The sequence below is a fragment of the Gopherus evgoodei genome, chromosome 1, assembly GCF_007399415.2.
Source record: "Gopherus evgoodei ecotype Sinaloan lineage chromosome 1, rGopEvg1_v1.p, whole genome shotgun sequence".
NCBI classification, from domain to species: Eukaryota; Metazoa; Chordata; order Testudines; family Testudinidae; genus Gopherus; species Gopherus evgoodei.
The window spans coordinates 251,020,799-251,046,543 of record NC_044322.1 but is presented as its reverse complement, the minus strand read 5'-3'; the positions used below and the strand labels follow the sequence as shown (position 1 = coordinate 251,046,543).

Below are 25,745 nucleotides of genomic sequence, written 5' to 3'. Positions count from 1 at the left end.
GGATTCCTGCCCAACAGCGAAATCAAGAACTAACAGTGAAGAGACAAGTCCTACATGGAACCCATGCTGGGACTCCTGGTTTCTGGCATTGGGGCACAGGTCAGTATTGACTCTAGTCATGAGTCCCAAATTGCCAGGCCTCCTTGAAGCAATAAACTCTCCATCTCTGGACTAGCACCTAAATACTAGTCACTTTGTAAGGGCTGACATTTGATTGCAGTCATATTAAAAATGACATTAAATATGAGGTTCATGTATTAGGGAATGACCCTCTATAATCCTCATTGCATTCCACACCATTCAGATAGCCCGTCCTAAAAATGCTATAACCACCCTCCACTCCAGCTGAGCTTTCAATGTCTATGTCCCTGCCTCAATCTTTCTTCAGTTCCTGCTTATCTGGATGGGACTTTCTTCATATACCCATTCCACAGAAATCAAAGACTATAATCACAGGTGAACTTGCACCTGCTCTGCTTAGTCAGGACCAGAACTAGCAGCTATTACATTGTGGAGATGAATACCACATCTCTGATACTATTTAATGCTAGCTATGCTCTATATCTTATTTCTCAGGAACCCTGGGGCTTGATTATCGTAAAGCTTGAACTCATCATTTACCCAGATTTAATTAGAAGCATTATTAACACATCCTGTAAATTAAGAATATTTTGCATGTACAGGTTTTCCCAGTTGTACTTTTCCTCTGAAACTCAGGTTTTTAAAAAAATAGCTCACAGCTGTATGAAAAGTGAACCTTTCATTTAACTGTCCAATAACTCAATCTGGGGTCATTTGCATAGCCAAATTAAATCAAGTGACTTTCTTTATATTTACCTTTAATCACCTGGAACCATAAGATTACTATCTCTGGAAATTTCATGGATATATATGTCAGATATTAAATAAATTAGTAAGTTATTAAAATTGACATGATTTGCATATACAAATGAAGCTAATTAGTAGTGCAGCTCCCTGAATTTAAAAATCCTAGAATTCATAGGAAATGAAGATAGAATTGACTATTTTAAGCCTCGCTTGGTATATATGTTTCTTTTAAACATCATGAATCATATTGAAAATAGGACTAAGTTGTATATGTGGATAGGCAAATAAATATGACCTTTGCAGATCTGACGTTGGATACATGAAACATGGATGTTAAGTTTGTATGAGCTGACACTTACTATAATGGTTCAGTGACCCACATTAGCAGAGAATAACATAAGTGTTACGACAAACATCATCTCAGGCATCAAAACCCCTGTCCCAATAGGTGCTTGAAGATCCATATTGCACCAGATGAAACTGAGTCTCTACATTAAAAGAGATGACATCATATTAGTCTCCTCTGTACAACAATCAGGAGTTTAGCCTGAGATAGATCCCGCTGGAACCACTTAGGCACAGTGCTGTTCCCATTGAAGTTAGTGGGAATTTTGCCATTTACTTCCAAGAAGACAGGATCAGGCCCTTTGATTCACCACCTATATGAAACAGGTGTGACCGTCTCAAGCACTCACTAAACCCAAACTAAGCAAATTATCTGTTTTATGGACATGATCAAAACTACTGCACTCAAAATGTTTCCAGTAATAATCAAAGGTACTGGATTCTTAGTGGAGAGTAGGGAGTCTTAAATGCCTACATGACTGTCTTTTTGTAATAGCCAGTGAATCCACTGGTTTCACTGTAGGGTTGTATGTGTTCAGAATTATTTCCTCCATAATCCCATAGCACTCAGTTCATCTCTTAGAGGAATGGCAGACTGATTTCTGCCTGGAGTGTTGATACATTTACAAACATCAGTGGCAAATGGATTACCTCCAGAGGTCTTGTGATTAAAACCCCCCAGACCAATGACAGACAGATTACTCAGGTTGTATGATAACCCCTAGGGTAACGACTGAGTAATTACTGTCAGAGCTCAAAATAGTTTTATGCTCTGGACTTCTTCTGGGCATCCAATTGCCTCTGGAGGACTTGTGCTGTTCTTGTCACCTGACAGTGATGTCCCTTTAGTCTGTTCAGACTAGAAATGCGATGGAAAATCTAGCAACTATATTAGAGTCATTGGAGAATTGATAATTTGGCTCCAATGTCTTTTATAAATATTCTGTTAACCTCTGATTCTTCTTTGAATATACGTCCATGTGGCTCCCACTCTGATCTCATGCATATGGGGTATGTGCATCTAAAGTCTTTTGAATCACAGTGTCTGTGGAGCCATGCCTATGCAATGAATGTCCTTATGCCCCTTCGTTATGTTATTTTATTTTATTATCCAGTCATAGCCAGCAACAAAAAATTCTCCCTTGACACCTTTACCTGTGCCAAAGTGATGGATTCAAAGCCCTCAGACCTTCAACTGTGTCTGTCCTAAGATGGCTGCACACTGATGGCCACAGCCACTGTCTTTCTCTCTATGAGAACCATGTGTCAGATCACTGCTCCATTCATCAGTTGTCTTAACAAGAACAAGAAAGTCTGGGAGCACCCATTTGAAGTTTTACCTCCTCAAAGCATCGTGGGGGGAATGTAAACCCCCAAAGAGGGAGGAATGACTTCCAAGATGGATCTGATCTTTCCAAGTCTTTATCTTTGTCAGCATCCCTGCCAGCCAACACACAACTCCCAAGGTCAGTACCAGCAAAAGACCCTCAGCACCATCAGGCAAGGATCCAGTGTGGAAGATTACCTAAGCTCAGACTGCTACCCTGGCACCAAAGACCAGTCCCACCACCTCAGTGAGGCAAGGGAGACCTGAACACTGGGATATGCATGGCTCCCAACACCAGTCCCTTTCTTCCTATAAGGTGGAACCCAAATCTTCAGTCACCAGCTCAGCATCAAAGAAGCACAAGATACCTGTAACTGTCAGAAAGCAGCACCGGCTTCGACACCTGTAACAACATCAACATTGGTACCATCAGCAGAATCCCTGCTGGTACCTAATGGGTCTCTGTCTGAGGAGGTAACCACGTTCCCAGCACCAGTATCTCTACACTTGGCACAGTTGCATATTTCTGGCATCTTGGTACTGAAGTCACCTCAGAGGTTGGTGCACCACCTTTGGATGATGTCTGTTCTTCATCTCCATCACTGAAACATGCCTTTTCTTCTCCATCCACTAGGAAGATGCCTCCCCTCAGGCATGAGATAGTCTCTCTCTACAAACTAGGAATCTCAGTTTAGAGCTCCAACACATCCACCTACAACATGGCAATGGCCAGGTCAACACCATCTGAACCAGCCTTACTAATACAGTGCACCACCCTGGCCATATTAGGCAAACTAGGAACACCTTTCCAGGGCATCCAGGAGCTGGTCTCCTTTCTATCATTCTGGGAAGCATACATCTCCTTCTCCCTCTACATCTATGGCTAGACCCACATCTACAGAGACAGAAGAACAAGAGCAACTGGCAGAGGAGGAAAAGGCACTGGAACCCCGCAGAACAACACCTTTCATCCACCAGACTCTCATCATCATCCTCTCCAGACAAAGCCATCTCTTTAGCTCCAATACTGGCTCCTGATTGCTTTAAAGCATTTTAGGAGCTACTTGCCTGCATTACTGAAACTCTTGACATCAAAACATCTTTCATTGAAGAAAAAGCTCCCAAACATTCTCATATTTTGCACTCGTATTCCCCTGGTACCTGTCAATGAGAGGGCATCTTAGACCTAGCCAAGACCCTGTGGCAGACACCAGCTGCACTACCACCTATGGCTAAGACAGCAGAAAAAAGATCCCAGGTTCCCCAAAAGGGGTTTGAACAGTTTGATATACATCCAACTCTGATGGTGTTGGTTTCTTAGTGGTTTCTGAGGTCCGTGAGCAGACAACAAAGCAGACTACTAGCATTCCTAAAGACAAAGATACCCCCCCCTCCAAAAAAAAGTTATGCTTATTCAGAAGAAAGGTCTATTCATCAGTATCATCACAGCTATGAATTGCTGATTATGGGGACTTATTTGTGGGAAAACAGCTGTGTCATTGGGGTAGGGTATCTTCCACAAGATTCCAGAGAGGAATCAAAAAGCATTATTGTGGAGGGCCAGCTAGAAGCAAAAACACCACTACAGGCAGCCATGGATGCATTTGATACAGCAGCTAGAGCCATGGCCACTTCTGTGACCACACACAAAGTGCCCTGGCTGCAAGCCTCTGGCATTTGTAAAAAAAAGTGAAACACACAACTGAGAATTTTTTCTTTGAAAGCAAAGAATTGTTTGGCACTAATGCAGACAATGCACTGCAGTCTCTCAAGGATTCCAGGGCCATGTTCTGTTCCTTGGGCAGCTATACCTTAGCCCCAAACTATAAGCTCTTTAGGTATCAGGAGCAATTGTGTCAGAAGACACCTACCTACCCCCAACACAGGTCTTCTGAATACCTACCCAGGAGGAAGCCAAGGTTTTCTTAGAGGAGACCATCATCTTCCTCAACTGTTAGTCACTCTACCTCAGTTTCCAGGCAGCAGGTTTGATAAAAGGGTCAAGAGCCACACTCAGACCTCTGGTAACCATCCCTAAACCTTCCTCTTGAATGCTGACTTGGTTTCTTCCATCAAGCATCATTATTTATGATAACAACAAACAGATGTGTGCCGGAAGTTATCAGTCATGACTACCTCATCCACTTTTAGCCCCTAACCCCATCCATCCCCTTCCCTGTCCCTCTTCGGGGACCATTGTCATGAAAATCACCTGAAAGAAGAAACAGCTTCTCTGTTCTGTCTAGGAGTCATAGAGGAATGCCTCTGGAGTACAGGGAAAGTGACTTTTGTCCCCAGTATTTCCTTACCCTGAAGAAAAAAGAGGCTTTAATTCTATCCTACACCTGAGAAGACTGAACAAATGTATTCACTGTTCCACATTCAGGATGGTAATACTTGCCTCCATCATCCCTTCCCTTCAGACTCAAAACCAGTTTGAAGCTCTCAATCTACAAGACTCATACTTCCCCATTGCCAGCCACACAGTCCCACAGGATGTATCTGCAATTCACAATAGGGCCCAGTCATTATCAGCACAAAATGCTTCCATTTGTTATCTCCACGGTACCAGAAGCCTTCACAAAATTCCTAGCAGTAGTGGCAGTACAACTGAGCAGATGAGGTATTCGCATATATCAATATGTAGACAATTGGATTATCAAAGGAAGATCTCATCAAGAAGTTGCCAAAGCTGTGAACTATTCAGGTAACTGGGCCTCATGGTGAATTAGGATAAATCATGTCTCATTCCAGCACAGAGGACAGAATTTGTAGGAGCCCTAATCAAGTCCAAATAAGCGAAAGCATATCTTCCCAGTAACAATTTCTTTCCCTTCAAAAGATAATCACCAGTATCAAATCAAATCCGACAACTACAGTAAGAAACTGCCTCAAACTCCTAGGCCACATGACAGTTTGTATACATAATGCCACTACCCAGACTTCATGTGCATCCATTACAAGACTGGTTAATGTTGGTGTGTCACCCACCCTCCATGACATCAAATGAGCATCTGAATTGTGGTCCCTGCACACATCCTGTCAGCATTGAACTGATGGTTAGGCTGAAAAAATGTTCAGAAGAGGCTTCCCATCTCCAAATCTCTTCCAACAAAGATATTTATCACTTATATATCAGGACCGGTTGGGGAACACACCTGGAGCACCTCTGGATACAAAGGACTTGGTCTCAAAAGGATCTGACTCTTTATGTAAATGTCATAGACTTCTGAGTGATCAGATGATCTTGCATAGCATTTCAGCCTGTTCCACAGAATTCCATGGTGCAAATTCTCACAGATGACACATCTACACAGTACTGTAAAGCAGGGAAGTGCCCTATCATCACCCCTATGTTAGGAGGCTATCATGTTAATGGACATGGTTCCAACAATACAGGATAACCAATAACCGCAGTTGCTCTTCTAGGAGTCAGCAACAACCTAGCAGGTTTCTTGAGCAGCCAATCCATCACCAATCACAAGTGGTCTCTGAAGAGCTCCATCATCAAACCAGTATTTCATCTCTGGGGAAATCCCATTACAGGCTTCTTTGCCACAAAAGATCACATGAAACATCCAACCTTTTGTTCCAGGAGAGACATGAGACCGGAATCATTACATGACACCTTCCTTATATTGTGGGATCAACGTGTAGTACATTTCCTTTGATTCCCTAGATCCCAAGAGTGATGTGTAAAATCAGACAGGAGATAAGAAATGCCACACCTTGTTTCAAGGGCCTTGTGATACTATCTTGACAGAACAGACTGTCTCCAAATCAAGGCCAGCTCCAGGCACCAGCATTCCAAGCTGGTGCTTGGGGTGGCATTCTGCAAGGGGCAGCAGTCCCTGTGTTTTTGCCCCAAAGCAGCATACCAAATTGCCGCCGCGGACAGCGGGGGCAGTCCATGCGCCTTTAGGGCAGCAGGCGCATTTCCGCGGTGGCGGCAATTCGCCAGCAGCTTCTGTGTTCAGCTGTCTGCGGCGGCTTCAGCTAAACATAGAAGCTGCCACCAAATTGCCGCTGCCGGGGAAACGCTGTCTGGCGGCAATTCGGCCACTGCTTGGGGCGGCGAAAACTGTAGAGCCGGCCCTGCTCCCAATCCTTTTATTGTCTTCCCTGGTGCTTCCAAGAATCAAGCCATCTCTTCTCAGAGAATATCCAAATGGATTATGCAGTGTATATCAAGTTGCTATCGTATGATTGATATGCCTCTCCCTCCAAAAGTTAACACTCACTCCAGTAGAGCACCAGCCACATTCTCTGCTTGCATCAGGAACATCCCTGAATCCAAAATTTGCAAGGCAGTCATGGATTAATAGTCTTACTTTTGTTAAACACAATGCCCTTGAGCTGGCTTCAAGATCAATAGGAAAGAGTTACAATTGTTGTTCAGTTAGTGACAGTCAGGGTTCATCAGTCCTATTTTCCAGGTGGGTCATTGCTTATCAGTCACCTAGAATGTGATCCCCACAGACACATACTCGAAGAAGAGAACAGTTACTTACCTTATAGCAACTGTGGTTCTTTAAGATGTTGCCGTCTGCATGGATTCCACAACCCGCCTTCCATCCCCATTTTTTCAGAGTCCTCCTTATTTGGGATTCTGTATTAGCGAGGGAATTGAGGGCTAGTTGTGACAGCCCTGCAATATGCCTTGGGGCAGGGCACGAAGACACCAGGGCACATTGGTGGCCTTGCCAGACCCTGCTAGTCAAAAGATTCATATCTCCCACACATGGGGTACATGCACACGTACAATGGGATCCACAGACAATATCATCTTGAAGAACCACAGTTACTGTAAGGTAAGTAACCATTCATTTCCAGGTGTGCTCCAGCTCTCCCTCAGCCTTCATTCTACTGAGTCCTTTTCCAGCCTCTAACACTACAGGAGCTCTCTGTTTCTCCTCCCCTCCTGCTCCCAGTCTATCTACCTCTTATAAATGCAGTAATGTAAAAAACATCACCATCATACAGGCCAGTCATTTACAACTTACATTATGTTTGACTCCATGAATGTCTTTATGCAAGAAGAGGCCTGCCCTGGATGTCTCCTTCCTTTATAGTTGCAAGTGCAACTTATAGTGTCTAATCAATCAGTTAATAAATACTTTACACAGAGGTTCCCAACCACTTTTAACTGTCCCAGGACTGGCTGTGCAGGTTTCTGTGACTCATACTCTAGGTTCTTTGTCTCTACAATACCAGTTGGCTCAGGGCACAGCCTCTGGAGTGGGCCCCAAAATGCCACTGCTGCCCATCTGTCATTCAGTTATGTGCAGCGAAGTCTGCCTTGCCTCAAATCCCAGTCTTCAAATGACAAGACTGGTTTGGGATAGCCAAAGCAGGTTAAAGCGTGTGCAGATGAACAGGAGGCAGCAGATAACAGATGGTAAAGCCAAGGTCTTATTGCTAAATTGATACACTTGCCCAAAACTCTTCTTTAAGAATCTGCTTTTGTACGTAGTTCCTCGGCTTCTTATAAATGAGCCTCTGTTTATTTTAAGGAAACCTTATTGTCCATTTATATGGAATTTATACACTGATATTTAAACTTCATTTCCAAGTATCTACCAGCACTGCTTAAACCCCTGTGAGCCTGTGTGACTTCAGTGTTCCTCCACTCTTCTAGGACAAGCAGTTAGGGTACTAGAAGCCCCGAGCCTTTCCTAATCCAAAACCAGTGGTGCTTCACAATGCATAAGGCTGGCAGGGAAACTACAAAGAGCTATCTCTGTGACATAGTTAGCCATGTTCACTCTTATGCACCAGCAGCATGTCCTCAGATGTCTCTACTCCAGTCCACAGAGCCTTGCCCCAGTGGAATTAGGAAAGTGGTTTGGCAGTGTCTGTGATTTCAGCTTTTGAGATTCCTGCTCCAGAAATTGCTGTTGGACTGAAATCTATACAGCAAGATGGCGGCAAGCTTGCAGCAGTGAAGGTTGGAGTGAGTGTGCTCCATGCTGCTTGGTTTAGAGGCTGTCCCTCATGGTGACAGTACAAAGAGTTTTGCTGACACATTCCACCAGCCAGGAATAAAAAGTCACACACACCCCCAGCACTTGTTGGCAGAGTTCGTTTAAAAGGGTCACATTCCACACATAGTTAGGGATGCTCATGATAAAACAGCTACTCATGGATTTGTAAGGGACTGACACAACAGGCAAGGTCCTTGCATACCAATCCATCAGCAATGGTGGAAACAACGGTGGGACATGGAAGTTCTCACAACATTTTCAAAGTACCATGGAATATTTTCAGCAAGCAACATGGAAGACCAAACTTTTAGAACGTTCAGTTCACCATCCCCTCATCTCATACCCACCCCTTCCACGAACCCCACACACAGTACTGTGTGTCCACAATTTCAAGAGAGCAAGACTTTATTAACTGGAGACTACTAGATGGGACCTTAACAAATATTTCCATTGGGTTATAAGCCCTTTTTGTGGGAAGTATCAACATTTAAATTATATTTGATGCTTTCTTAAAATTCAGGCCAGCTGCTCAAGGAGTGGGAGAGGGATTACCCAAAATACACTTTGCTTCTTCAGCCATACCAAGTAGACAGTCTCTGATTCATAGTTACCTAACAGATTACTGATTGCTCCATATTAGGGGCCACATGCTAACTATTTTGGTTCATTCATAGCTTCTTAAATATCTTTTCGTATAGAATTGTTGTCACTATTACGTTACTATTATCCTCACATTCTGGTCAAATACTGATGATATCAGAACTACGAGTAAGGAACAGTAACTTTACAGCACTTATAAGGCTTCTTGAGACAGCCAGTCACAGGAAAACACTATTTCTGATGTCATCAGCCTGGTCATACTGGTAATCCTGAAAGATTCTCAGAGCCGCCTGAGAAGCATTGAATGCCCTGGATTCCTGTTGACTTCAATGGAACCTGCGGGGCTCAGCACCTCCTAGCAGGAGCTCAGTATCTGGTAGGATTGGGCCCTCTCCTGTGAGCAAAAACTCAAATTCAAAATAATGTTTGTAAGACAGACCAAAAGAAAAAAAATATCCATTGTCAGAAAGGAAGAATTAGCGGAGCAGCATTAAAACAAAACCTTTATCTGGCCTGTACGAAATTTGTCTGTATGGGCAAATTTCCATCTTCAGTATTCCAGCCAAATTTTCCTTGTTTAATACTTGAAAAGAAAACACAAGAGCAAACATCTGAAAGAGGAGAGTAAAAGCAAAGAGACCCTAGAGTGCCAAAGCAATGAGTTAAAAAAGAGCACCACGGAGCTAGAGGTAGCTTTCGTTTTTTATTGTCCTCATTCACACGCATCACTGGATGTTCAGGGCATCTAAAAATACAGCCTCAATTTACATAAAAACAAAATACAAAGCTAATTTGGTTAGTTCAATGTCCTCAGTGTGTTCCCATTGACAGAAAGCACAAGAGCATCTTGCTGGAGTCCCAAGTAGCCTGTTGGCTGAGTTCACCTGCAAGGGAAGAAGCAGTGCATCAGTTTCACCCTCACTGGTGTAGCTACAGAGAATAGCTTCAGAGACATTTCCATCAATCAGCGTGTGATGTCGGCTAGTCCCTACAGATTAAGCTGATGTTTATCTGAGGGAGCCTACATAAAGTTTTCATTCATTTTTGGATTCTCTTGTACTCTCCAGTACAGCCTGGAGCACTAGCTACCGACATTGGTTTTCAGAACTAATCTCCACACTAGAAATTGCCTCAAAGGCTAATAAAGAAAGCGGGTCATGCACAGTGTTCGGAGTGGTTAGGTTTCTCTAGGGGTAGCTGGAACTCAGCTGCTACCAGACTCCATTGGCTCATCTATCACTACCCTGGAGTTTCTTTGCCTGTGGGGGTGGGTGAGGATAGATCATGGAGAGGGCTAATTGACAGCTTTACCATCCCACTTTCTACAGCTGGCAATGGCTATTGTAGGGTTGCTAAGCGAGTGATTACATTATCTCAGCCTATTGTTTTATTAACCACAATGTAATTACTGAGAACTGTATGCTAGGACATGGGGACATATAAATAGAATATGTCATAGATTTGAGCTATTGTGGATTAAATGGGTTTGCAGATCAGACTGAAATATTAGAAGATAGCTGCTTCCTGTGCAGAAGTGGCCTTGAGTTGAGATGGGAAGCTCAGTTAGCTGCGGTACTGGGAGATGTTGTCCCTTCTGAGTTCTAGCTAGATTTGGGACATCAGAAATGTATTAGCAGCATTCTGTCCTCTACTCCCTGGGGGGGGTCAAGATGCCTAGAAACCCAGAAAACACTGGGCCAAATTCAGATCTATTGTCAGCGGGTGCAGCTCTCCTTGAGAGTTGCATCCACATTTCCTGAATTTGGTCCACTGCATCCTTAGGGAATCAGCCCAGTCTATTTCTGCATTCTTTTCCACCCATTTTGCCCTCTTCTGCCATTTTGTTGCTCCTTTGTTAGCCTGGGCCTCTTACTGGAGACTTATTACAGCTTATTTCTGTCTCCCTTTCTTTAAAGCCAGCTGAACATACCCAATGCTCTTCCTCTATGGTAAGACCAAAAATACAGACCACCCTCACAGCTTCTGTGACAGTCGTCCTCTCACACTCCTTTACTCTCTTCCCCTGATCATGGTCTTTTTCCTCCAAGCCCAGCCTAGTTATTTCTGCATGAACCTGCTGTGTTGTGTATTTGTGTGAGTCTGGTGTTCACATGAGCTGCAAATATGCTACATGTGTGTATTTCTCATGCATTCTGAGTTTTCCTTTGGTCAAGTTATTTGTTGTCCTACCTTTTAATGAATTGCCAAGAGAGAACAAGAACTGTTAAGATTTCTTGTTAGCAGCTAACTTTCTATATCATTTTGACATTGGATTGACTTGCAATGTGATTTCAAATCCAAATTTACTATAACGGTCTGGGGCTCTGAATCTCTGATGAGCTGAGATGATGTAGTAGTGAAGTTTAAATTTACCTGTTGTGTAAGAAGAGGATGAGCAATAATGATCAAAAACTACACAGCCTTTAAGAGCTACATTTTAAAACCTCATACCATCAGGGGTGTATTAAACCCATTCTCTGTGTGCAGCCCTGTAGAACTTCCTTGCTCTGTCAGAGATACGCACATCAGAGAGCTTCTGGAAAATGAGAGTATAGCAAGCAAGGAGGAATCCATTCAGACTGGCCAAGCAGTTGTCACTTGGTCTTACACTGTCCAGCTCCCCAAGTAAACATAACAAACGTGGAAGATGTAAGCAAAAATTCCCTAATTTATGCACCGCCATAGTAGGTACAATTAGGCTCTACCCACACACAAGTAAAAATTTAAATAATTGGCCTTAACTCTCCTTTGAATTCAGTTTATTAGAGGAAATTTGTCCAGAGGGCTTACATGGGATGAGAGTGGTGCACAAGCTTTGTAGTTGCCTTCTTGAATATAATCCTGGATGTAGACAGGCAAGTCTCATGTCTATTTAAATGCTCACAGCCAAATTCTCCTCTTATTTACAAACCATTGACTTTAGTGAAGCTGTGTTGATATAAATGAGAGGAGAATTTGGCTTACAGACTATTGGTGGTGTTAAAGTGGGAGGAGGGGCAGGCGTTAGAGTTTGGAGGGAAACTCGTTGAAGTTTGTTCCTGGAGATTGTCTGTCTCCTCAGTCTCTCTGCTGATCAGTGTGCTCAGCCAGCAAGAGGCCCCACAGCCTCACGCTGAATTCCGTGCCTTGCCAACAAATGGGGAATGCCCCAAATTGGCCACAGGTTTAATGGTCCTCAGGATCCCACACTGTAGGCTGGAGGAAGACACTTGCTCTCAGAGGTGTCACTGAAGATTAATGTGCTTTGTATAGCAGGCAAAACTGCACCTCCAGCGCAGCTCTGATCTACTAGACACAGCACAATGTTTCTCTGAGATTCTAGCTTGAAGTGTAAGTAGCCACATACCATTGCAACTCACATGCTGGAGTGGAGGGTCAGCTGTGAAGTGGTTGAAATCCTTCTGGAAGCAAAGACTACAAACAACTGGCTGGATAAAGGAATAGACACACGCACAGGCCCTCTGGTCACTGCACCTTAAAACTAGAATTTTTTCTAGTAATCCCAGAAATATAAATTCAAGTAGTTTCGACAGCTTGGATTTCATGAGAAATAGAAATGCAAGCAGATGCTGCTTATTTTGAGCTATAATAGGAAATCCAAAAGCTCTGTTCTCTCCTGGTTTATACAGTGGTGACTAGTTATGAGGGGTGATCTGCACTGTTTCTGAGTCCTGAAGGTTACTCTCTCGGTAGTTTGGTGCTTGGCATCAAGCTCTTGGCTTTGCAGCAGGAAAGGGAGGTGGTATCTGTGTACTTCTCTGGCAGAGTGAGTAGGAGGATGTTAAGATTCTCTCCCTATATAGCACAGGGTTATGTTCCCACAGCATTTCCGATAGAAATTATTGTCTACATATATTTAGCACAATATTTTCGGGGGGAGGGGGAAAATGAACTGGGAACCCTGTAACTTTGTTCTGCACAATTCCCTCAAGCAGAGTGATTGTCTCACCTTGAGCTAGGCAGCAGGGTTCATTACACAAGCTAAGGCAAGGCAACTGACCCCTTTTTGTTCAGGAAGCTGTTGCCTGAGCATATGCGAAGCATGAAGAATGTCAAAGCTGGTTGCAGGCCCTGGGGGAAATGCTTAGGGACAAGGCTGAGCAGCGAGAAAAGCAGAGGCCAGCAGAGAGACTATTTAAAAATACTCCCGGCCTGAGCACTAGCTATCAAGCCAAAATTTAAAAAAATACAGGGCAGTGCATAGGCTGTGGGAAATACAGAGAGGTCATGAGAAAGACAAAGGGCCCAGAGCTCAGGACTGTGAGTGCACAGTGCAGAGCACAAAAAACACAGCCATGCCACTGCAGAGATGGGAAGGCTGATCCTGAGATTCAAACACTGTTAAGAACTTGGCTCAGTGGCAGCACATGCTATGTGGGACCTCCAAGCTTCAAAGCAGACTTGGGACCTGCCAGAGTTCCCCTGGAAGAGCAGGCTAAGTGGATACTTAGTGCCAGATTAACCAGGGCAGCTGGATGATGCACATTATGTAGTAGCTACAGAGACAACTCTAAAAGAAAACTGTATTTTTCCCCCACTGTCTAATTGTGACTTCTTGACCACTGTAATTACGAGGGGAACTGAGGACTCCTTGAGGAAGATACTGTCAGGAAAACTATTCCATTACCTTTAAGACCCTGATCATGAGTTCAGGGACCCTCACTAAGGAACCCAAAGGAAGGGGTTGATGAGAGGTTGTAAAGCTCCACTAGGGAATGCTGAAATCCAGAGAACCTTTAGGATAGCACCACTGCCTTGGGATAGAAGGCAGGTTAGACCAGCATCAATCCATCTGAGCTGCTGGGCCTAGTGCAATGCCAGAGAGCTTTAACAATGAAAGAGAACAGTGCAGTGAGCTCTTCCTACGTAGTGTTGTCTGTAACCCAGGATCTTTGTTCCTCATCTGCTGTTATAACTACTGCCTCTGTGCCAATGGGTTCCAGAATGCAGAGGAAAACTCGCGCATCTCAATCACCTTTTTCCGACTCTTCCGCGTGATGCGTCTTGTGAAGCTCCTGAGCCGTGGGGAGGGCATCCGGACGTTGCTTTGGACTTTCATCAAGTCCTTCCAGGTATTCCTTCACTTATCACTAAGCAGACATGCCTGGAAAGAGGTACTTATGCTCTTTTTGCCTTTCAAAGAGAGGTTTTCATGCTGGCAGGATGGGCCTTAAGCGCAAAAGGCAAAATTTTCTCCTATGCAGGTCAGCACATCGTTTAAGTGGGACTTCAGTGGTGCAAAGGCCTCATGTTGGCCTTCTGCACAGTGGTGAGTTCTACCTTGACAGCCTAGGTAACTCCTTGGATCCTATACACACTTGGCATCTCATGGGACATGCTGGTCTCTGCTTCAAACCAAAGTGAAAGGCAATTCAGTCATGAAACCATGGCTCTGATTGCTTTATAATCATTAAGATCCCTAGCATTTTGTAAAAGAGAAGGGATATTGACTCCCATGTATTGGCCTAATTCTGACTCAGGTAATTACATTCTGCCCACAGCTCCCTTAAAATTCTGCAGGTTTCAGAGGTATTCTGAATATTTTAGGTGAAATTCACTCATGTGCAGAGGGCCAGCGTAAGGCTCTGTGCACACTGAAATCTCATTAATCTCATAGCCTTTGTGCTCCCTCTCTCCACAGGGGTAATTTGCCCTTTCTGCCCCAAAGTGTGGTGTGATTAGGTGAAAGTAAACTGGTATGGGCTGGTATGGCGTACCAGTAAGAAAATGGCCGCTGGTATGGGCCAGTACAAAGCCGATGTTAAAGTGCTGCTGTGGCCGCCAGGGCTGCTGATGGCAGGGGGGCAAAAGGGGCAGCTGCCCTGGGGCCCAGCAAATTAAGAGGCCCTTTAAATTGCTGCTAGAGCCATGGGCAGTGCAGGCCAGGCACTGCTGAAGGGCTGGCTGGGGGAGTCTGGCCCCAGCCTCGCCCCTTCTGGGGGCCCAGAGCTGCCCCTCGACCTTACCCAGGAGCCCAGCCACCCTGCGAACCCGGTAAGTCCTTTTAAGTTACTTTCACCTCTTGGTGTAATGTAGCTGTAACTTGTTAAACAGCTGTTGCCCTTTCACCCCAGAGCTAGCTGTATTTCAATGGGAGGTAAAGTGGTCTAGGGTTTGTAAAGCACTTTGAGATAATTCAGAGTGAGAGGTGAGACATAAAGGCAAAGTGGTATGGTTGTTAACCTATTGCACCACAGCAAGAAGTGAAGCGGACTCTCCTAACTGAGTCAGATCTGTAATCTAAGGTATGAGAGTAAACAAAGTGGGTGAGGAGAGGGGGACCATGAAGCATAAGAATGATCATCTCTGACAGAAACAAATAAGGAGACATCCACTCATTTGAAATAATGGTTTCAAACAGTTGCTGAGGTTAGCCAAGTTCCAGTTACTAATGAAGCCCAGCATATTTCTGCATTTCACAGATGTTTGACATCGACTTATTGGGCCAACACAACCTGATACTAACAGGTCTAGCTTCTGAGGCAGTGTCTGGGCCAAATATAGGAGTGATGTAAATGGTGGTCTAAATTAAATATCAGTGTAAGGTGGTCAGACAATGTAGTCTAAATAGGTAAAAAAGTAGCATGTACCAATGTGTGATTTGGCAAGTGTGCAAATGAGTGTAATGCAAAATCCAAGCAATTCACCAGAAGCTGAAAGAGAAAGCAGATTTCTCTATACCCGCACACCCATAGGTGCCGACTCCATGGGTGCTCCGGGGCTGGAGCACCCACGAGGAAAAATTCCACACAACCCCACCCAGCTCACCTCCGCCTCTGCTCCATCTCTGCCTCCTCCCCTGAGCACGCCACATGCCCCTTTTCCCCCACTCCTCCACCACTTGCACCATGAAACAGCTGTTTCGCGTGGCTAGGAGTGGTGGGAGGAGCAGGAACACAGCACACTTAGGGAAGAGGCGAGGCCCAGGCGGGGATTGGGGAAGGGGTCCAATAGGGGCAGGGAGGGGGCAGAGTTGGGGCAGGATCTTTGGGGAAGGACTTAGAATGGGGGCAGGGCACCACCAAGTTGGTGTAAATGACTCATTTTGTCCACTCACTGAATGCCAAATTGGTACAAGTCACACTACCACTTAGAAGGCTTTCACTCATTTTTCTGACCAACTCATACCCGTAACCTACCCCACCACTTCCATCACTGCTAACTTTGGTTCACCGTGTGAGCAGCTCCAATGGGAACTCTGTTGGCAAGGTGGGTAGGAAGGAGATTCACTGACACAGCCCAGTCATCACTAACTCAGGAAACAGAATGAAGTTTTCAAATTCCGGTTGCCCCTCTGTCTTAGGAACAGTTCCTTTCAGTTCTGAGATCAGCTCTCCCCTCCCCAGACCAGAAGGGATGAGAATGAGGGAGATGTGTTTGCAGCTTGGGTAACCAGACCCACACTAGCTTTAATCTAGTCAGCACCGCTAAAAATAGCAGTGACATTGCAGCAGCACAGGCTTCAGCATGGGCTAGCAACATGCGTCTGTATCTGGGGTCCCAGGCAGTCTGGAACGGCCCATGCAGAACCCCAGGCCTCCACATCTTCACCTATTTTTAGCTGTGATAGCTGGATTAAAACTAACATAGCAGAGTTTACCCAAGCTGCAGTCACACCTCCAGCTACAATGTAGACATACCTTGGTGGGAAAGGGAGTGGCTCTCTGAGGCCTTCTTGGCGGCAGAGTCACTCTGAAGCAGGACTGAAGGATGATGGGAGAAAGTCAGTGGAGAAGGCAGAGTGCGAGGACTAAAAATAGCCATTGCTAAGAGCTCTCTGTTCAGCCAGTTCCACTGTCAAATCTGAATTTCGAAGATTTTTTTCTCTGGGATTGTGCATTATTCTGTGTCTCAGAATATGCCCAAGAAATGTCCTGACTCATCCAGGACAGCCTGATATTCATCAGCTGTCCCATGTTGTGGGAGTTCAGATCCCCTCCACCCTCCCACCATTGTTGTGATTAGTGCTGTACCGGTGGAGCTGCATGTTGATCAGAGAAGTGGTCTTGTGTTGTGGGAAACCAGTCAGCAAAGCTTCCACATTGTGAGGCATCAACACAGACCAGAATGGATAATTTGGGTAGAAGAGAGAAGTAAGGATGTTGAGGGCAACGTAAGGGAGTGAGAACCAAGAGGAAAGAGCAGTGAAACCAAGGAGAGGCATAGCTGAAGGAGGAGTAAACCCAGGAGAGTGGAACCAGAGGGAAGTAAGGGAATCTTGGAGGATAAGGGAAAGAGGAAAAAACAGAGGGGAATGGAGTAAGTAGGAAAACAAAAGGAGAGAAGTAGAAGAGATTAAGAGAGGAGGGTAAAGAAGGAAGCCTTCTACTATCTCTTCTAAAGATATAAGAGCTTTTAGGAGCTTGGCCTGTTGGGTCGCTAGCTGGACGTTGCCCCTGGACCACTTTTGGGGTCTCAGCTACCCCCAAGTCCATAACCTTAATTTGACCCATAAGGGCTCTCTCCAAATTTACAGACTCAAATTCCAGTTTGGTTTACCTCCAATGCGGCCTGGAAGTACCACAGGGATTAATTTGCCCATTAGATTAGTAGAACACCAAAGATTTCCCTTCCTTCTGTTCTATTTTGATGCTTTAGATGGATTGTTTAAAAGTAAATGCAAAAGATCTAAGGTTTAAATCCTGTTTTAAGATTCTAGTTCACTTGTGGCCAAATCCAACAGTCCGTACTCTGTCAAAACACTTGTGGAAATCAGCTCTGTCTAAATAAGGACTGCAGGGTTGGGCCCTAATGAAACATAGGGGTAAACTTAAAATTTACAAATGAAATTCAAATAACAATACAAAATTCTGGACCAGACACTCCCAAAAGAGAAGGTATTCAGTACCCAAACCAAGGTCAGTATCCAAATTTTGCAGATGGCTCTAAGATCTATAAAATGGACCAAACCAAAATCTCAGATTGCAACACTCCCAAACTTTGAGGTGTTCAGACTCGGGATGGAGATCTGAATTCTGTGGCTTGAGACCATCTCTGCTAAATATCTTTAAAAAACAAGAAGGTGGAAAATCAGTTTCTCCTTTAGGGCCGGACTGTTATGCTTATAAGCACACAGATATTTTTTCAGGGGAAAAGGCAATATGCTGTGTTTATTGAAGATATAACAATTAGCATATGCATTCAATCACACTATACAGACACTGTCCCACCAGTCGATGTTATAGTTACTCTCCAGAGTCTGGATCTAGTGGCCAGTTAGGTTGATCACGGGTAGGCCATTCCTTTCTGCTATTCAAAAAGGGTAGCAGGCAGGATATGGTCACATCATACACCAATACATTTAATACATGCTACATTATTATTATTTTTATTTTAAATTATACAAAATACAAACATAGCTGAGGAAGCTGTGGACACGCAGCATCTCGCGGGGCAGGTCTCCTACTTACAAGCCAGCACCAGCTATCAGGATTTTGCATTTTCTTTTCAACAGCTGATCACAGACACAGAACGCATCTCTGACACCATCATAGATACCTAACTCAGAGCAGGGAATGTAGCTCATGCTGCTTTTGGTGCTTGTGATATCATCAGCTGGAGCAGGAGAAGCCTTGAACTTTGGTCTTGGCACTTGACACACTTAGCTGCAGAATGTCACACTAAAGAGCATCACTTGCTGCTAATATCAGGGCGATGCTAATTACAAGTTTTCTACATTTGGAAGACAAGCAGAGATCAGACCTAATTCTGATCTTACTTTCATTGGTGTGCAGCTGAGTTATTCCACTGATGTCTGTGGAGTTACACTAGTGTAAGTGAAAGCATAATTGGGCCTATCTTGTTTTGGGTGGTACAATGGCTGTATTTGAGGCACCTTGGTGAAATCAGATGTGGATCAGTAGAGGCATCTAGTGGTCAAATGGATAAACTGCAGACCTTAATTGATTCTGGACTGGCACTGTTCTCCTTAGGACATCTTGATCAAGCAGGGCTCCAGCAGAATATGCCTGATTCCAACATGCCAAGTTATCTGCTTAATTGATACCATATGTCCTGTTATTTTTTTTCTCCAGGCTCTCCCCTATGTGGCTCTTTTAATAGTGATGTTATTCTTCATCTATGCGGTGATTGGAATGCAGGTAAGTGATCCTCAAGAGCTATGTTATCTTTCACACATGAGATTCTCGGGAGGATAGTTGCACAAGAAGTCACCAGATCATTTTCTGGTTCTACATGTAGCTCCTCTCTTAGCCATATAGTCAGGCATTTAGGAAGTTGAGCTCAGACAATAAACTTGGGTCAATTCAGAAAACATTGACTGGGTTTGGACTGCCAACAGGACTTGACAACCACACCAGCCAAACCAAACAAAAACATTATGTAGAAGACCACAGAGTATACACTAAAAAGAACCTCACAGCCACCCAGCCTCCCAAAGGAATGTCCCTACAGCTGTATCAAAGGTGGTTTACTGGCTTGCTCATTGTCACACAGCAATCAGTTCAAATGGCTCCTGGTCATGGTGGTGATCAGGCCTGATTATTCTCTCACCCCACTTTCACACTGGTGTAACTCCATTGACTTCAACAGAGTTACTCGTGATTTACACTGGTGTAAGTAAAAGTATGATCAGACCCAACATCTCAACGCTTTACTTGTGCCAATTCCTCATGAAGCTACATCAGTGCTATACTGTACTCCGCTTACAAAAACAAATTTGGAACCAGCATAAGCATTAATCTATGCAAATGACTGATACTGTATGCAGACAAGTGGAAAAAGCTATTGATGTGCACACAGTATGTGACTGTCCCAGCTATATGTTGCATTCCTGCCTCACTTACTGGTGGTGATTTTTCATGCTAAACTTTACTTTCCACTTACTAGTTAATCAAAGGTCTCAGAACAACTACCAGACCATCAGAGGTTAGAGATAAAAAAAAAGAAAGGAATGGTGTATTACTTCCAAAGGTCTTTCACCATCCCACAGTTCTTATACTTCACGATGGAGCCAGAAATAGTTAGAAAGAATGTAAGAAAGATTAGGCAAAAAGTCATCTGATCTGCTATGCCTCATGGTTTTTTAATTTTTATCATAACCCCAATTTACCACCTTTTCACTGTCTACTCTAGTCTCCTCTTTCTCAAGAAACAAAGCTTGGTATCTCTTGAATTAATTTAGACTCTCTCTGTTGCCTCCTCAGTAACTCTGTCTATTTAGCTCTCCAATTAAAGTGGTCACCTTTTAAAACTTTCCAGTTTTGCCTTTATTAATCTAACTAGCTAATGTTACCAAGATGTTCCTAGTATTCCCTATACAGTGTAGGGAACAATTTGGGAAAACTCCATTAATGTTACCTAGCTACTACTACTACCATTTAATGATGACCTCTGTGTGCCTATCTGTCTATAGTACCTCAAATGAGCCTGTCAGTGTAAAATCTGGGTGCATGATCCAATAATTCTGTTATCTTTTGTGAGAAATAGTTATGCCTGACTTTCCTATTTAATCCTAATTTTAGATTCAATCCCCTGTTTTTAACCATCTCAGCAGTGGGAAAGCCAGATGTCTATCAGTTATGTCGATCCCTTTCCAAATTCCAAAGACCTCTGCTAGGTCATCTTCTAGTCTCTGCTTTTCCAGTGAGAAGCCCAAGTCTTTGATCGTTCCTCATCGCTTAGATTCTTCAGACCCATTATAATGTTCGTTGTCGTATACCATGCCAAAGGAAATAACGTAATTATAGCACTTATGCCCCCCGGTTTGTGTGCTGTCCTGAGCCTGCCAAAGCAGAGTTCTTGAAGAAAGCCTTCAGTATCTCACTGTTGAGCAGCTCACTTGAAAGCCTAGATGACAATGTCATTAGTGTGACAATACTTTGACAATGACATAAGAATTTCCCATATAAAGAAGACCTATCAGTTCATCTTAGCTACCTCTCTGACATGAAGTGTAACAATATTCAAGCCTCACTACCTAACGTGCCCAAGTGGAAAAATACAAATTGATGCTGATGGATGAAGCTACCAGTCTGATGATAGCCCAAGACGCACTGTCTGGAAAGGATAAGAGGGAGGAACCTCCTCCTGCATCTTCCTCTACTTGCAGCTCTTCCCTCACGCTCCGTTTCGCAGCTGAGTAGTGTTGCAAGCCTGTAGTAACACTTCCAGTGCCTTATATGAGTTGAAGCTGAGTAGTTAAAAGGAAATCAGACTCTTCCAACAGGGAAACTCTCATGTACTGTCTCCTGAAAGGAAAAATATGGGCTGTCTCAACTCAAGCTGCCTCTGAGTATTTGAGCTGTCCTCCCACGACAGTTACTCCCAGTGCCTCCTCAGTGCAGCTGGGGCTGTCACAGCCCACCAGAGAGAGGGGGGATCTGAACCAAGAGAAGCCCAAAGGACTCTTGAAAAGCATTCTATTTAAAGATGGCCCCTCTGAGATGGAACTGTTTCCCTGTAATTCTCCCTGTACTTCTCTCCTTCTATTTATTTTTTAATTACTGAGGATATTTGCATGCAAAGAGGATATTTGTTCCTCCAAAGCCGCTTGGTTCTTGCTACTCATTCTAGCTATGAGGTTACAACACTCTGTCCATTCAATCAGCATCATGATGATGTCAGATGGGGAATAAAGAGCCCTGAGTAGATGAAGTTCTAAGAGAACTTTCTGGCCTGGCAAGGCTTCCTCAGCTCTTGGCAGTAGTGGCTGTAAAAATTAAAGCTGTACAAGATGCTTTCAAGGAAGCCTGAAACCATCTGAACTCTCCTGCCTTTGGGTTTCATTACACACTCAAAACCCAGACCCTGCTCATCTAAGATTTGCTGAGGATTGTGGGCTGGATTCTGTGATCTGACTAAGCTGAGCTTGGTGCAAAACTGGTGGAGTTGGTGAGGAGCAAAGATAGCTTTAACGCACCTTTACGCTCCTCCAATTTGGGGAACCTAATGCCAGTCTCCTTCAATCCTAAGGCTGACCCACAGCCAGTCTGCTCCCCTGTGTAACTCAGAGCAGCGTAAAGGATAGGGGTGGATGAATCCACATGGGCTGCACCTGAAGAAAATGTTTGTGCAAGCCCTAGCAATGCAAAACTTCAGATTCCCTCAGCTCTTGATAAATACCAAGGTTCAAGTACAAGTACATTCACTGAGGAGGATGCGCTTTAATAAGTGGGCTGTATAGTGCCCAGATCAGATTCATCCCTGATCTAACTCCACTGAAGTGAATGGGGATGCACCTTTGGGTTTTTTTCCAAATTTTTAATCGGTGGCTCTTAAACCTTTCTGTGCTTGTATCACAGACCACTACTTGATCCTTAAGACAGTAATTCTGGGGCAGACACCTACCTTCCTCAACATGCTCCCATGCCTTCCCTGCAGGTACCAGAATGACTGAATTCCTAAGAAGTACCATTAGGACAGTAATGTATTAGGGAAAGAGGATGGAAATGACGTCAGTTTGGTATGACGAGGCTGGATGCTTACTTACCTTTCCCCCTTGTATGTTTGTGCTGTTTATTTCCTCTCCTTACAGGTAGGACTTTGCGCTTACTAGTCCTGCATTTGTCTGCATTGCCTACAGCCCTGACTTGGATCTCTTCAGGTCGCTCTGCAGTTTGCCTCTCTGTGTTTACTTCCTCCCTGGTTTCAGCGTTGTCAGCAGCTATGATTAAGTTGAATTTTACACCCAAAAAGCCCCAATCAAACAAAAACACACAAAGAAAGAGACTTGTTAATAGGTTTCCCTGTCTGTATAGCAGCCCAAACACATGCATACAAGGGAGTTCTGGCAGGCATCCAAAGAAGCCATTAAAACTTCCTAGCATGGCAGGACCTCATATTGTTTCAATGATGAAAGCTTCACCTCTCGGATGGCAGTAACTCGATGGAGCGGCTGAACTCCACAGATCAGAACTGAAGAACCTCTGCTTTAAAATATATTTTAAGGCTTCTGATAGGTTTTCTCTTTCAGTAACTGTCGCTCTGCATGCTTTGCCCTCTTCCTTCCCCCACCCTCCTTGTCTTCTGATTTCTCCTTTTCCTCATCTTGCCACACCCTCTTTACATGCTGTCCTCTCTCTCTCTTTCCCCTGCCCTCCCTCTGGATAGCAGTTCTGCTCTCTTTTCTCCCTATTCACTGCCTGAGGCGCTCCTGGTTAGCCATTGCAGGATTCACTAGCACTGCAAGTATTACTCAGAAAAATGATCCTGAACTCATTGAAATCAATGGAAAGATTCCCATTGCCTTCATTTTTGATCAGGGTCACGCACCAAGTCCTGTGTGTCCTTGTGCTCTCCTTAATCATACTTCTCATTGACTTCACTGGGAGTTTTGCCCCAAGTAAGGACTGCAGGATTCAGCCCATAGGTTTTTTTTAATTCTTGCCCCTGTCCCAGTTTCCATGCAGCCAGGGCCAGCTCTACAGTTTTCACTGCCCCAAACAGCAGCCGAATTGCCACCGGACAGCAGGGGCAGTCCCTGTGCCCTTAGGGTGGCAGGCGCGTTTCCCGGGCAGCAGCAATTCGGCGGCAGCTTCTATGTTTAGCTGAAGCCGCCGCGGACAGCTGAACATAGAAGCTACTGGCGAATTGCCACCACTGCAGAAACGCGCCTGCCACCCTAAAGGCGCACGGACTGCCCCGCTGTCCGCAGCGGCAATTCGGTGCGCTGCTTTGGGGTGAAAACACAGGGACTGCCGCCCCTTGCAGAATGCCGCCCCAAGCACCAGCTTGGAATGCTGGTGTCTGGAGCTGGCCCTGCATGGAGCAGTGCTGGTTTGGGGCAGAACTGTTTTGAAGCAACCACACCCAGGACACCCGGCAGCCATGGTTGCACCATTGCATTCTGGGATTCCTGAAACACCTATCTCCTCGCACCAAGCACTGTCGCTATAGACCTTTCGGGTAAATTCCAAATGTGAGGCACTACACTGTACTAGGGCACAGCTGTTGTGTGCAGATGCAAGGCATCTTACAGACACTGGGAGCTCATGGAAGTCCAGACAGTGCTCTGTTGCAATGCTTTTTCTCCTAGTGCAGACCGAGCCTCTGGAAAGCCAGTGAAGGAAAGAAAAATTGCAGCCTCTCCTCTCTCATTATTTTTCTTTCCACTGAAAACATCTAGTCTGAGTGCACATTGAAATGAGATCCCCATGTCACATATTCATGGCACATGCAATAATGAATGGTTAGTTAAGTTAATGGTATATTAGAATGTGCCTCTTGTTTCTGTGGGGTGCTTTTTCAGTGATATAGCACAAAGAGGAGGAGGAGTAGCAAATTTTGGAAACCATCAGGAAATATCTTGTAAGAAGGGGGAAGGCTTGAGTGCTTACAATCACTAAGATGCAAGGAACTACAGCTGACAAGAGTGTTTTGGGGGCTACAAGGCTAAATTGACAAGACCTCTGCTTTTTGCTAGGTGTTTGGTAAAATTGCTCTGAATGATACCTCACATATAAACCGCAACAACAACTTTCAGACGTTCCCTCAAGCAGTGCTGCTACTCTTCAGGTGGGTGTCTCGGAGCTTTGGACTGTGAGGATGACTTTGTGCATCTGGACATGTCTTCTCCATTTTTACCATATCTTGATCATGAGATGACTAGAAATACAGTGTCCCAAATCCAGAACCTAGGATTTTCTATTTTAGGGTAGACGGTTCGTCCACCTGGCCTGATATCCTACCGCCAACAATGGCCAATACTTGATGTGTCAGAGTAAGGCAACACCCCCACCCCACAAATTCATATATCCAGTTGTTCAGTGGGCTACATGTGGGAGAGGGGAATTATTTCCTTCCCCCTGAGGTGACCAGTTACACACTGAAGCATCAAATCTGATCACCCCAGCTGAACCACAAATGATATTGATCACAAAACCGTCCATTCTTTTAAACCAACCAAAGCATTTGGCTCTCTGACCTTCTGCAGCAGGAAGGGGAACCTTTAACACAGTGTTCAAGTGGTTCCCTTAAATGTACAGAACATAATTGCCTTCTTGGAACTCACCAGTGGCCCATGCAGTCTAGGATTCTGTCTCTGACAGTGGCACTGTTTCAGAGAAAAACCTAAAACTCCCACGATGGAAAATACTCTGCCACAAGGGAAAATTTCTTGACCCAGTTGTTGATCAGCTGATATCCTGAAATATGCTATTTCGATGTACACATCTTCCTTTTGTTTATTGTTGTGCCTATATTTATATGGTACTTCATCCACTAGGACCCCCAGATCTTTCTCCCACTAAGGGTTCAGCCGGTATACCGCATCCAAAGGCCTGACAAGACTCCCCCCAGAACCTCCACTACCTGTCCAGGTTATTTATTGCTGCTTTGGTAGTCTGTCCCTTTCCCTCACTCCCTTGTGGAGTATGTATTCAGAATGGGATGCCAAACACCAATCAGGGCACTGTTCCTTGCTCAGTTTGACACAAAATCCCTCCCATACCTGGTGTTTGGAACCCAGCTCTGGCTATCTCTGTCAGGCAGGGCAGAGAGTGCTGAGGACTGGACCTACTGAAGGAAAGTGTTTGCAGGGGTATAGCACTCTTACATTGTCTGCAGGTTTACAGGGAGTGAAGACAGGGGAAATGGGCAGCTCAGGAGAGGACAGGGAAGAAAAGGATGAGGGAACGCAAATGGGAGAAGCAAAATGCTGATCTCCTTCCAGCCCTATACACTCTCCATCTAGCCACACAAAA

At 44.5% G+C, this 25,745-nt stretch overlaps 1 protein-coding gene across 1 annotated transcript in view; it reads left to right on the top strand.

Moving 5' to 3' along the window:
- The window catches only part of CACNA1C (calcium voltage-gated channel subunit alpha1 C), a 672,248-nt gene that overhangs the window by 611,659 nt on the left and 34,844 nt on the right, over positions 1–25,745 (top strand). Inside the window, 4 exon segments of the mRNA XM_030542977.1 lie at positions 11,001–11,033; positions 14,028–14,156; positions 19,119–19,184; positions 24,467–24,558. Coding sequence (XP_030398837.1) covers positions 11,001–11,033; positions 14,028–14,156; positions 19,119–19,184; positions 24,467–24,558 — 320 coding nt within the window.